We start from the raw sequence: 13,314 nt of genomic DNA, 5'->3' as shown, positions 1-13,314 counted from the left end.
ATTACAACTTTCAACCCACAACTTCCACCCTCTCCACCATTGACTATGCTCAGTAAGCCATATACACCAGTGATCACTTTGGCAACAGGACTTTATTCAGTCAGACAGAGTAGACAGCAAGAAATTCCTAGGTAGCCCAGGGCTTCAGCTCCCCCTTCCTTCTCTCCCTACTCCCTTTCTAGGACCCCCTCTTTTTGCTCTATCACCCCAGGAAGGATAGAAACAGGGACTGGAAGTGGAATTTTTGTGATGAAAGAAGTGGTCTTCATTGGATCCAACCCTTCCAACCTCCTTGACTTGGCTGGTGAATGAGACCAGGATGCTCTGAGAACCTCTGTTTGCTAACAGAGCATCTGGAAAAGAGGAACATTTTTGTCACTACATTACCCATTGAAACCCCATGGACACACAACCCTACTGCTATTAAACATCACAATTCTTTAACCTAATTAGCTAATAAAGGAAAGGGGTAGTTGGAAGGCAGGACCCTAAGAGTCTAATCTCTCATATTTGAGGGGTACATTTTAAAGGGGTGGGGTTGCTCTTTTTGCTATTAAAATGTTTCTGTGCTTAATCAAAAATAGTTATTTTGTTTCTTCTCATTTCTGTTCATTGAGCAATCACAAAATCAAACAAAACCCAAAAAGACCATGAATATTCATGCCATCATTTAAAAATAGATTCAGCCCAATATCTGGCAATGGAGACCATTCCCAGGAGCGGTATGAAGTGGGTAGGTCTAGCTGGTGTCCCAGGGGTCTTTGCCTGGACATTAACATACACACACACACACACACACACACACACACACACACACTCATCACAATCATAGTACATTCTAGGGTGTCTACTCCATCTACCTCCAATCACTTGGGATCTATGCCTTAACAGGAGTAAATGGAGATGGGAGAGCTGGACTGAGGGAGCTGAGCTAGTGAGAAACTTGTAGGAATAAGGTAGAAGCGGGGCTAGGATTGGGCATGGGGTGAGTTGGTTAGGGAATGAGATAGAGGTCAGTGGAGGTAAATTAGGGGATAGGATAGACGTGAAATTGGAATGGAATGGAGGTGAATGGAGGGGATGAGTCTGGAAACCAGATGAAAGAGAAAGGGGAGTATCTAGGAGTGGGAATAAGGAAGGATGACTTCAAGAGTAGGAGATGGTTCATTTGGGGGAAGGGGATAACCATGAGAATGGGTCACCAGGGTTTTCAGATCCATGTTTTACTTTTTAAAATTCTTTTTTTAAAAACGTTGTTTTTATGAAAGGACAGGGGTAGAATAAGGGAGGGGGAGAAAAGGGATAGGGTTTCCATGGGATAGGCAACTCTATCTATCCTTTCTCCTCTCACAGCAGATCAAGGGGCCATCTTTAACAAGGATGGCTCGATTGGAGACAGAAGAAAGGAGAAGGAAGACCAAAGGAAGAGGATAGGAGGCCCAGTGACACAAACAAGTGACCTGGAGTGAACCTTGAGGTAGAAAAAGTTTTGCTTTTGCGCCTAGAAGTGCTTTTTTTTTTTTTTTTTTTTTTTTTTCTCTTTACATCTGGACTAAACAAGGCCCTGGAGCTCGGGGGCCCAAAGTCAGGACCTGAGGTAGGATAGAGCAAGGACCAAGCTCCTACAGGGCTCTAGGGGATCAGAGGGGTGGGTCCTTGGACCTTCCCTCCCCCAAGGACATTCATTCCGGCTGAGGTAGGTGCTGAGGTGCCTCTGACGCTTTGTAGTCAAGAGTCAAAACAGCCAAAAAACCATCCTGAGAAAAGAGGAAGTGAACAGAGCCACTTGGCCAGGGTGGGACGGAGTCAACTGGAAGAACAACAATATAAGAGGGACCCGGCCAGGGCCAAGGATGAAGAGGGAAGAAGGAGAATATTTTTAGAGTCAATTTGGAAAGATTCACCTTCCTTTCTCTTTCTCTCTCTCTTTTTTTAAGTTTTTTTGTTTTTTTTTTAAGAAAATTAATCTCGAGTCATGAAAAGTATCAGGGAGCTGGCTACAAGGATCACCAAGGGAGACTCCTTCTCCACATTACTCCCATGAAAGCATCTCTTGCAAGAGGATCAGGCCTAAATGACCTGAAGGGAAAAAAAAAGAATACATTCCCTAGCAGTGACTCTAGCCCAGATGAGCACTGGGAGAATGCCCTTGGAGCCTCTGATCAGACATAGCTTGATAGAAGAAATCTTTCCTTTGACCTGAGATTTAAGAAGTCACCATTCAGAGCCCAACAGACATTGGCTATTGTCCAAATATGGCCGGCTGGGGCATCTTGGAGAGACTGTGGTAAGTCTTGGCAAACTATCCTTCATTGGTGGGACTGGGGCTGGGCACTTCATCCTGTTGGGGTGGGATGCCTGCAGCCAGACAGGACATCTCAGTTATCTGTTCTTCCAGTATGCTGAGCTCATCAGGAGGGAGGGTGGAAAGCTGGGTCTCATCACATGGGGCTGGGGATCCAGGCTCCAGCTAAGGGAAGAGAGAAAAGGCAATATTAGGAATGCTACCCCCCCCCCCCCCAATCCCAGCCTTCCATTGGGACCCTGAAGTTCACCAAGACTCAGTGCTGGGGCTTTAATGAATGCATGCTAATAGAAGCAAGTGCCTCAGAATGGTCTTCCCCTCCCCTGCTCTTACCGTCCGGTGTCCAACAAGCAGTAGGAGGACTGGAGAAGCAGACATTGAGGAAGCCTTACCCCGACTTTCCTGCCAATGTACCCTTCCTTTCCAGTTGATATTTCTACCACTCCCCATCATCCTCACTTCCCAACAATTCCCACAGCCCACAAGAAGAAATTCCAAACCCATTCTCTTCCCAACAATCATTGGCTGGGACCTCCAGATTCTATTCTTCTTCCTATCACCAAAGGAGAGGAGACAGATGCTCCCAATTCTTAGATAAACAGACTTACAAATCAGAATCCTTTAGTAAGGTGGAAGATAACCAAGGTCACCATCTGCTCTGCGCTTGTACCCTAAAATCTACTGAGATATTCTCAGGGCTCATCTGCTCTACCCTTTGGCTCACTGGATCTTTTCATTTATCCTGAAGCTAAACCTTCTTGTACCTGTTGTCTATCCCAATTAGAAAGTGAACTCTCCGAGAGCAGAAACTGTTTTATTTTTCTATTGGTATCCCTAGTACTTAGTACAATGTTGTGTACATAATAACTATTTAATCAATTTTTTTTCTTTCATTCATTGTTACATGACCCCAGGTCATTGACTTATCTTCTCTGGATTTCACTTGTCTGATATGAAGACCAAGGAGTAATTAGTCACCATCCGGGTCAGTACCTAGAAGGAATCTGAGCAAGGAAGAAGCCTGAGGGACTGTAGTTGAGGTCTGAGATTAGCACTACAAATGGTGAGCCTCCATCAGTTGGTCACAAGTGAATCAGTCAGGGTATTAATCCTTCTGCATGTAACATCATGTTCAATGTCTAGTAAGTTGACACTGATATTTTGTTTCCCTGATGACTTACCACAAGCCTGCTTCCCTGCTGCCCTGAACCCAGAGAAAGTGGGAATAGCTGCTCCAGTTCGTTCAAATCCAATCTCTTCTCGTCCCCATTGAGCCGGCCTCGGTCCCCTTGGCCCATTCCATTCAGGGCCAGAATGCCTAGGTCCCTCTGGTTCCGGGGCCCCTGGGGAGGGGACAGTTGATCTTCCACATCCTTACATTGGAGGAGCCTACAGTGAGAGACATACACAATCAATTCAAGTGTCTCTCATTAAGCATCTGTTATGTGCCAGGAAGTGGGCTGGAGATAAGGTTAAATAAAAAAAAAAAAAAAAAAAAAAAACAGAAACAAAACACCTGCCCCTCAAGAAACTTACATTCCACTGGGAAGATATACTACAGAGTCAGAGAACAAGAGGAGAGACATATTGAGACAAAGCTATAGAGAAGGGAAAGAGGAGAGAGAGAATCATAGAAATAGTGATCAAAAAATTGGTAGAAAGACAGAATGAGAAAGAGAAAGAATAAAAGAATGAAGTTCATAAGTTATGATTCTGATGAGAAAATGGGAGGACACTTCAGGAAAGCTTCAGGTGATATAAAAATAGTAATAAAATTTTATTTTTTAAAAAAGTGAATGAGACATATTGAGAGAAAGAGAAATACTTAGAAAGGCAGGTTAAAAACAGATAATTGAAGGAGAAATGGTGAACAAGCTAGATACACAAAATGACTTGACTGAACCTCTGTCCATCAGTCTCTGCCCATCCTCCACCTAATCTGATCCTTCCTCCACTCCCAGGCTGGGTGTCCTCCCATTCCTATGGCTAGAAGGGGTGGTGGTCTCCCTCCTGAGCCAGGACTCCCTGGCAGCACAAGACAGAAAACCTTCTCCTCCAATAACCCTCCTGCTCCTTCCCCGTCTCTCTTTTATTCTCTTCTCCCTCCCCATCCTGGTGCAAACTGGCCCTACCTGCCCCTGTAGCCAAACATAAGGAAGAGGACACAAAATATGATGCAGGTGACTCCGATGTGGATGCCAATGATGATGCCTGTGGCAGAGGTCTTATTACTTGTCTCATCTTTCCGGCAGTCACAGGGGGGGCTCAGTGCTAAAACAAGGATATACCAGGTTAGGGGAGCTACAGTTGACTCAATTTGTAGATCTCTCTGCTTCTTTCCCAATCCTCCTTTCCTGGCATACACATAATTTCAACTATTACTCAGGGCAGAAATGGGAGCCAAGAGTAACTCCAGTCAACTCTGGACCCCCGGCCCGGAACCCCAAGTTTCATTCTCCCTGATGCCGAATCTCCCCAGACCTCCCATACTTCCCTGCCCATGTGTCTCCCTCTTGTTCCCTCTTTGTTTACCTTTACCTGTCCTCTCAGAGGCTCCCCTCAGAGACACAAATCGGACAGTAGCATTGCCATCCCCATGTTGGTTGTAAGCCAGGAGCTTTACCTCATACACCTCAGTTGGATCTGTGGGCAAGAAGAAAGAAGCTCCTTAGAGCAGACATGGGACTAAACCAGCCCTCATAGGGGTGATTTGTCTCCTTAAGAATAGGGGACTCTGGACATGATCTGGGAAACCAGAGACCTCCGTTTAGGAAGGAATGACAGGATGATCAATAGCCTGCTCATAGCTAGCTACCAGACTGACCTTGCTGGTGTACACCTTCTGAGTTCTGTTTTGTAGTGTGACATTCAAAGCTCTCCACAACCTAGTATTACCTTATCTCTCCAGATTTATCTCATTAATAACCTCCATGAAATCTATATTCTAGCCACACTCTTAATACTTTCTGTCTCCTGAACAAGTCCTCTATTTTCCAGGCTTTGTTTTATGTTTACTCTGCCTGAAATACATTTTATTACTCTCTCACCTGCCTCAACTCAAAAGCCCAATTTAAATGTTACCTCCTTCATAAGGCCTTCTTCAATCCTGCCATTGGTAATGACCTCCCACAGACTTCTGTTTGCATAATAGTATTTAGCATATAATCAAATATATTATGGTTATCTATATTTGTATCATCACCTATTACTAGATTATAATTTAATTCAAAGATTATATCTTCCTCATAAGGACAAGTAAGTAGCACAGTGGAAAGAGCCCTGGGCTTCGAATCAGGAAGATTACTCATCATGAGATCAAATCTGGTTTCAGATATTTACTAGCTATATGATTCTAGGCAAGCCACTTAAACATGATTTGCCTCCGTTTCCTCATGTATAAAATGAGTTGAAGAAGGAAATGGCAAAGTATTCTAGTATCTTTGCCAAAAAAACTCCAAATGAGGTTATGAAGAGTTGGATACTATTAAAAATATTCCTTATGTCTTTTATTACTGCATACATAACAAATCTTAGTAAATATTTGTTACTGAATGAAGGCTTGGGGTAAAGTGACTTCCAATCACTACTCTCTACCCCTTTTCTACTTTATTAGTCTTCAGCAACCCTCACAAACTACTCTTATTGATCACATGGACCATTAGCTGGTCCCTCACCAGCCCCATCAGTCACCATATGCTGGCTCAGTGCTTCTTTATTAACTACATTCACACACACACCCATCAGCACTATGTTCCAGGACTCTTATCCACATCACTGACCACATCAACAATCTCATACCACCCCACTGCCCGACAGGATCCATGAGGTCAGATGCACCCAGATAGGTGATGAGACCCTGGTTCCCTTACCCAGCTGGGTGATGTTGTAGGCTGTGAGAGTTCCTGGAAGTACAATGGGGCCGGTGAAGAGTGCCTGGCTCGCTGGGCGGTAAAAAAGCTTGAAGCCACCATCCCGCTGTGTCAGCTTGGGGGGCTGCTCCCAGAGTAACTGGGCAGAGGAGCTACTCAGAACCCTGATGGAGAGTGGTGGTGGGGCAGGAACTGGAGAGCAAGAGGTGGGTTTAGAAAGAGACAGAACATGGACAAAGCCACCAGCCCAGTCCTCCTAGCACTTTCCTCCCCTGCCCCTGAGACTCAGATTACTCCCTGGTCACCCCTTCTGGTTTTAGGATTCCGAGTAGGCCATTCTCCCAATGCCTCCCTTCCCCTTAACCCCCAGATCTTACCCTCTCCTAAAGTGCTGGCCAGGGTAGGGACAGAGGCCAAACTGGCTCCTCGAGGAGTATAGGCTTTGATGTAGAAGCTATAGCTTGTTGAAGGTTCCAGGTCACTCACCAGCTGTTGGAAAGTACTCTTGCTAACTGCTTCTTGATATTCCAGCTCAGGGGGGTCTGAGAAATGGGAAGAAAAGAGGAAGAATGTAAGAGTCCAAAGGGAGGCTTTGGGGTAAGGAACTCCCAAGTTTTGGGAAGAGAGCAAGACTCAAAGAGCAATATTCAAAGATACTTTAGGGAGGAAGTAGAGACTCAGAACATGAGAGGAGAGGAGAATCAATATTGCGAAGGGGGAAGTAGGAGAAGGTAGCCAAGACAGGGAGAGAAAGCCAGTGTGGGAGCTGTAAGAGTATAGGAATGTGAAGAGGGAAGACTAGTTAGCTAGCTCAGTGCCTGGCACCTGGAGGGCACTTAATTAATGTTCATTGACTAACTGACAGAGAAGGAAGAGGAGAGCCAGCATTGGGGGTGGGGAAGGAGAGTCCAAAAATAATGGGGTAAAGATAAGAAGGGGACAAGGAGACTGAAGTTGAGGGATGCCCCCTCTGGCTCCACCTGCTGCCTTCCTGATGTGCAGGACATAGCCAATGATCTCCTTGGTATTCAGCAGTGGCTCACTCCAGGACACTCGGACAGAAGTGGCAGACACAGAGACTGCACGGACATCCCGGGGAGGGCCTGGGAGTCCCTCAGCCCACAGCACAGTCAGCCGGGCGCTGGCCTGGGAGGACCCAGCACTGTTCTCTGCCACACACTGGTAGATGGCTTCATCTTCAGGGCCAATCCCTGAAATAGTCAGTGTGCTGGAAGAAAGTGGAGAGAGAGTGGGTAACAGCAACCGAATGCAGATCCAGAAAGTAGAGACACCACTTGGAACTTTCCAAAGCAGTTTTTATATCCATGTTGTTGTTTTAGAATCACAAAACTTGTGATTTCTTCCATCTGGGGGCCTTCCAGGAGTAAAACCTTACCCTACGGATACAGGTCAGCTTTTCATCTTAATTTATAATCTTAGCACTGAAAGTTTGAATAAATTGTCTGGTCTTGAACTCAGGCCTTCCAGACTCTAAGGCTGGCACTCCCTTAACAATGTCATGTCTTTTTCTGTGAGCTCTCACAGAATTCCCATAGGCAAATAGGGCAGCTGTCATTAACTCCATTTTTTTCAGATGAAGAAACTGAACCTGAGACTAAAGCTAAGTCTGCCAAACTGTCAAGGCCAGACTGTTCTGGTTCTTAGGAATGGTCTCTTTTGATCTTATCCATTGCTGTGCACAGTTCTCTACTCTGTTTAAATAAAGACACAACTTTACACGTGAAAGTAAGCTAAGATGAACAATTCTCCATATATGCTGAGACATCCCTACATTGGTGATTACAAACAGTTCACCCCTGTACTCCACTTCCTTTTTTTCTTCTTTCCTTCCTTTTCCCTTCCCTTCATTCTTTCCTTTCTTCTTTCTTTCTCTCCTCCCTTCCTTCCTTTCTCAGTTTCTCTCATCCTTCTTTCCTTCCTTCATTCCCTTTCTTTCTCCCTTCCTCTTGTAATCCCCATTTTATCCCTGTTATCCCCTACTCTTCCTCCATTCCTCCCTTTCATCCTCCCTTCTTTCTTTTCTTTCCTCCCTTCCTCCTTGCCTTTCTATCTCCCTATCTATATCATGTATGGTCAGATATGCTCCAGCTCCCCCTGAGATATCTGATAAGACTCAACTTGTGGATTTCCTAAACAAGGTATGAATTCCCTAGGAATTCTGGTTTGGCACTGACCCAACTTCATGGCTCGTTCACTCACCTAAGTGGTGATTTTTGAATGTGGCTTTTAAGAGGACAAGGGAAGTGATGTTAGATAGCACAATGGATAAAATACTGCATCTGGACTCGGAAAGACCATAATTCAAATCTGTTCAGAAATTTGCTATCTGTGTGCTCCTGGACAAGTCACCCAAACTCTCTTTGCCTCAAATCCTTCTATAAAATGGGATAATAATAGCATCTGCCTCCTAGAGTTATTGTGAAGATAAAATGAGATAATATTTGTAAAGCACTTGATGCACTGCCTAGGACAGACTAGGTGCTATATATATGTTATAAATGTTATCATTATTATTACTACATTTTAAAAACTAGAGCTCAAAAATGATGGTTATTTTTTTCTATAGGAATCCCGAATTCATTCTTCTTACAGGAGAAAACAGTGAAGTCCAATGTAAAGGAAAGAGGAGTTGTCTTGATTATTTTACAGGCTCAGATACCAGTTCTTTGCATTTTTCTTAGAATAAAACTTGCTCTGTCTTGGATGTTTTGTTAGCTTTAGTGCCTGATGAAAGCTGAGTGTCTATTTAGACACAAGGCTAATCCCTCTTTCCCTAGATAAATCCTTAATGGGAGCATGAACCAAAGAAATTTATGATAAGGAACCCTTCAGCATATGAATTCAGGTCCATATGAATCCAGACTTTTCAGCCACAGATTACATATATGTTTTCTAAACAACCATGTGCAAATTGGATTTTGTAGGTAAAATCATACATTTAAATGCATCAAGAATATTGGTGTATAGTGAACCTGTGATAATTATTTCAGAAAAGCCAAGAATCCTTTTGTAAAATGAAATTATCCCCTGAGCTTCTCTCACCTCACCATCTATGCAAGTTTCCAAATACTATATGGGATTTGGTTAGAGTCCCATCTGTAAGAAACCTAACACTTCCTAGCTGTGTGAATCTGGGCAAGTCATTTAATCCCAATTTCCTCAGGAAAAAAAAAGATTATCAAGAGTCCCATCTATTTTCATGGAGCTACCACTTACTCTAGAGCATATTTTTGGATCTGCCACTCCCATCTCCATCACTCTATCACTCTAGCACACCTTTCTGTTCTGAACAGAGCTAGTACCTGTTATTGTTCCTGAGACGAACATGGCCTCCAGGGCCCAGGACTTGTCCGTTCTTTAGCCATGTAACATGGGGGGGTGGTTCTCCCTGGGCCTGGCAGGTAAACATTGCCGTGGTTCCAGCTGGGCGAGAGATGGACTGGGGATGCTGGATGAACTCTGCAGGGGCTGGTGGAAAGCAGAGACAAGCATTTGGAAGAGAAAAGGTGAAGATGTGGAGGCAGGGAAATGGGAGAGGGAAAGGCCAGGAACCCAGAAGTTTCTGCATGACAGGACAGGCCCAGGAACAACATAACTCATCTCCAATGACTAAAAAAGGACTCTTCCATCTCTTAAGGCTTCGAGACATCCAATATTTCTCCATCTTAGGTTTCTCCTATAATAGTGTCTTTCTCTTCCCATCTCAGTCCCTATTGACCCCGATCCTCCTTGACCCTTCATCTAGTTTCCTTAACCCCCACCATATATACACTCCATGATTCTGTGCCTTCTCAGGTAAAGATGGGGAGAGAGGGAGTTGGTGAGAGGTAAGAGACTGGGGCCATGTGCAAAATCTGGGAGCATCCTGATTGGACCTTCTCCAGGCATATATGAGAGATGCTTCCACTTTAATGGCAATGCCTGATATTTCTATCCGAAAACGATCAAGCTGAGCTCCCCATTCGAAAATTGTTAAATAAATAAATGTGCTAATAGGTTTGGCTGTTCCTTGCAGGCTATAATGACTTGGAAGATGGATGGGCCATGAGCACCATCCCCTGCTCCCCGCCTGCCTGCATTCCACTTCCCACCAATCCTGAGGCAGAAGGCTCCATTAACACTCCACAAATGAAACGCTCCGTCACTTTCATTTAGACAGATTAGTAGCACATGGAATGCTAAACAAGCCAGCATTTAAGTCACTAATTTTCTCTTTACCCCCATCCCCTACTCACAGCTCTCATGAGGAAACAACCAAGGATTAACCCTGAAAACTGAAATATGGGTCCAAGCTCTGGATGAGGGACAGCTCACTATGGAGGCAAGGATGCATACAGATTCATTGACCGATACAATGTGATTAGTTTTTGTTCTTGATGCAGTGTATGATACTACATAGTAACAGAACTAAGATTATTATATGATAATGATACTATGTAAGTAAGAACATCCTGTAAGTCTCTGAGCTTGTAGCAGTGAGTGTAGAAATGATGGGAGTAAAGATGTAGGGATGAAAAATGGAGATTGAGAAAAAGGGAAAAAAGGATAGAAATAGAGATGAAGAATGAAGAATGAGGGATAGGAAAATAGGGTGAGAGGTGGGTATGGAATGGAAATGAGGATGAGAATGAGACTGATGTATGAGGATGAGGGATGGGAATTCAGATGAGGATCAAAGAAGGCATGAGAGAGCTTCTCTCTCCTTTATTCTCCCCTCAAAGTCCATACCTTGAACCACAAGCCGGCCCTGGGCTGTACGTCGTACCCTTGTGCCAGGTCTGTTGGCAGCACAGACATAGACGCCAGAGTGCTGGACAGTGACATCAGAGATGATGAGGTTTCCTGTCCCCAAAACCTGAATCCCCTCCACTCCAATGGGGCGACCATCTAGACAGGAGATGGGGATGGAAGTGGGCAGAAAGAGTCATGGTGGGGAAAGGGGGAGGGAAGAATTGGACAGGTATTGAGAGGGGAGGGATATCAATTCCCCAAGGGAGGAGACCTCTAACTTGTCTCACAATTCACTCTTCTCCCTCTTACCCTGAGATGCGAGACCCTAGCCTTTTGATTTATTTTCTCCTCAGGTTGGAAGATAAAGGAAACAGCACTGAAGAGTATTAAGAACACTGAGTCAAATGTTAAGAGCGCTAATTCTAACTCTATCTCAGTCGATGACAGGCTAAGTCGCTTTAGGCATGGTGTGCACCTTCTTGGTACCTCAGTTTCCCCCCCTCTGTAAATTGAGAGGTTTAAATTAGTCTCCACGAAGGTTTCTTCCAATTCTAACATAAAGGGATTCTCTCACTGGCATGTTGCAGCAAGGGCAGTGGGGGGGGGGCAGAGAAGGAGGATGGGGCGGCGGCAGCTCTGCCACTGGCTGTCCTAATGGTCACTTAGCTTGTTAGGGTTTCTTTGTCCAGCTCCTTGCCCTGGGACCTGAGCACTCCCCCTCCCCAGGAGAGGATTAGTACAGTCATAATACACATGGACAGCTCCCCATTCAGCCCCTGAAGTGGTGAAATTTACTCTATTATCCATCCCCCCACCCCAGTTACCAATTACTCGGCTGCTACAATGTGGCAGTCTCCTTCATGAATACTTACCGGCCCTCCCTCAGCCCCCTCCCACCTCCTTCTTTCCCTCTTTCTCAGAAATGGCCATGGCCCTTGGTCACCCTTTCTTCCCTCTCTCCTTCAATGATTCGAGGATTCAGGCAATGGAGCCGGGCACAGGGAGGAAGTAGGGAGGGGGGGCTGGGGGCAGGCAAGGATTGGGAGGCTGGGACCAGAGGCCTTGGGGCTGGAGAGTCCTAAGGCTGCTGAGAGTTCAGAGGTGGGGATGAAGAGGCTGGGACTGCAGCCCTACGGGGTTAGCAGAGAGGGAGATCTGGCCAGGGTGAGGAGCTAGGGACTGGGAGCCGGCTGGATTGAGGAAATGATCCTAGGACTGCAAGGGGTCCGGTACAGCGGGGCTCTGGGAATCCCCACATGGGAATGATAGGAGCCACCGAGCAGGGCCAGAACATCCACTGGCTAGCCCAGCCACTCACATCCCACCATGCAGTGGCAAGTTACTGGCCCACCACTCATAAAGAGCACAGACACCGAGATCTGGAATCCTCAAGTACTGAAAAGACCAGGCACTCCAGGGTTTGGGGATGGGGAGGCAGTGCTCACCAAGGCGGCTCCAAGACACGATGGGGCGGGGGTTGCCTGTGGCAACACACTCCAACACAGCCGTCTGATGCACAGTCAGGGTCAGGTTCTCAGGCCCCACGAGGATTGTCGGCTCCTTGTAGGCACTGGAGCCGGAGCCTGGAGAGACACCACAACATCCCCCTCCTGACTCAACTAAGAGCCACAGTGGGAGTCCCACCACCCCCGGACCCCATTCTGACAACTCAGCATGCAGGAGGCAGAACAACATTCTCCAGGCCGGGACTCAAAAAGACCATCAAAAAGTCTAGAACCGAGGAAAAAAACAGCCACCAACCATGGGAAGGCTGTCTCAGAAGGAACTCCCCTGACCCCTGTCTGTAGAAACAAGCCAGCTTCAACAGCAGGTAGCTGAATTGGGCAGTCATCAAATCCTACCCACAGCCCCTGCCTTCTCCGGTCCCAGAGGCCACTCTGAACTTCGCAACAGCCAGGGCACTCCAGGGATATTCTGAAGGTTCGAACATCTCCTGGCTGAGTCCAGAATGAGCCAATGTCTGACTTCAAAGCCACCTCAATCAATCTATGTCTACAATCCTAGATTTATAAAACATTGTGTTACTTCTTTTTAATCCCCATAGCAGTCCCATGTAGTAGCTGCTATTATTATTCCCATTTTACAGATAAAAAACCTAAGATTGAGAAAGTCAAGGTTTACTGACTCCACATTAAATAACCTATTCACTCTACTACTTAAGTGCTTAAGTCTCTTGTTTCATAGGCAATTATAGGCATCCCATTGGGTCAAGCTGGTAATTAGGAGATAATCTCTAACTAGAGTAGAAATTCTCTGAAAACAGGGACTATGTCTCCTCTTTCTTTTGGATTCCCCATAGAAAGTAGAACAATACTCTTCAATAAGTAGGTGCTCAGTTTGTGCTTGTTAACTATAGCAATGGTTAAC

The 13,314-nt window shown here is 45.5% G+C and overlaps 1 protein-coding gene across 2 annotated transcripts in view; it reads right to left on the bottom strand.

The window, feature by feature from the left end:
* Positions 1-1,338: 1,338 nt before the first annotated feature.
* Positions 1,339-13,314, bottom strand: part of IGDCC3 (immunoglobulin superfamily DCC subclass member 3) — a 68,938-nt gene continuing 56,962 nt past the window's right edge. Inside the window, exons 5-14 of one of the 2 annotated variants that reach the window (XM_051980842.1) lie at positions 12,372-12,509; positions 10,924-11,082; positions 9,498-9,663; positions 7,155-7,402; positions 6,552-6,716; positions 6,175-6,366; positions 4,844-4,948; positions 4,438-4,576; positions 3,487-3,694; positions 1,339-2,470 (exon numbers count right to left, since the gene is read on the bottom strand). In XM_051980842.1, coding sequence (XP_051836802.1) covers positions 2,303-2,470; positions 3,487-3,694; positions 4,438-4,576; positions 4,844-4,948; positions 6,175-6,366; positions 6,552-6,716; positions 7,155-7,402; positions 9,498-9,663; positions 10,924-11,082; positions 12,372-12,509 — 1,688 coding nt within the window. In that variant the 3' untranslated portion in view covers positions 1,339-2,302. Of the gene's footprint in view, positions 2,471-3,486; positions 3,695-4,437; positions 4,577-4,837; positions 4,949-6,174; positions 6,367-6,551; positions 6,717-7,154; positions 7,403-9,497; positions 9,664-10,923; positions 11,083-12,371; positions 12,510-13,314 lie in introns of both variants that reach the window. The other variant, XM_051980841.1, reaches the window with a different exon arrangement.

Source organism: Antechinus flavipes, chromosome 2, assembly GCF_016432865.1.
Source record: "Antechinus flavipes isolate AdamAnt ecotype Samford, QLD, Australia chromosome 2, AdamAnt_v2, whole genome shotgun sequence".
NCBI classification, from domain to species: domain Eukaryota; kingdom Metazoa; phylum Chordata; class Mammalia; order Dasyuromorphia; family Dasyuridae; genus Antechinus; species Antechinus flavipes.
This window is presented reverse-complemented; position numbering and strand designations above follow the sequence as displayed.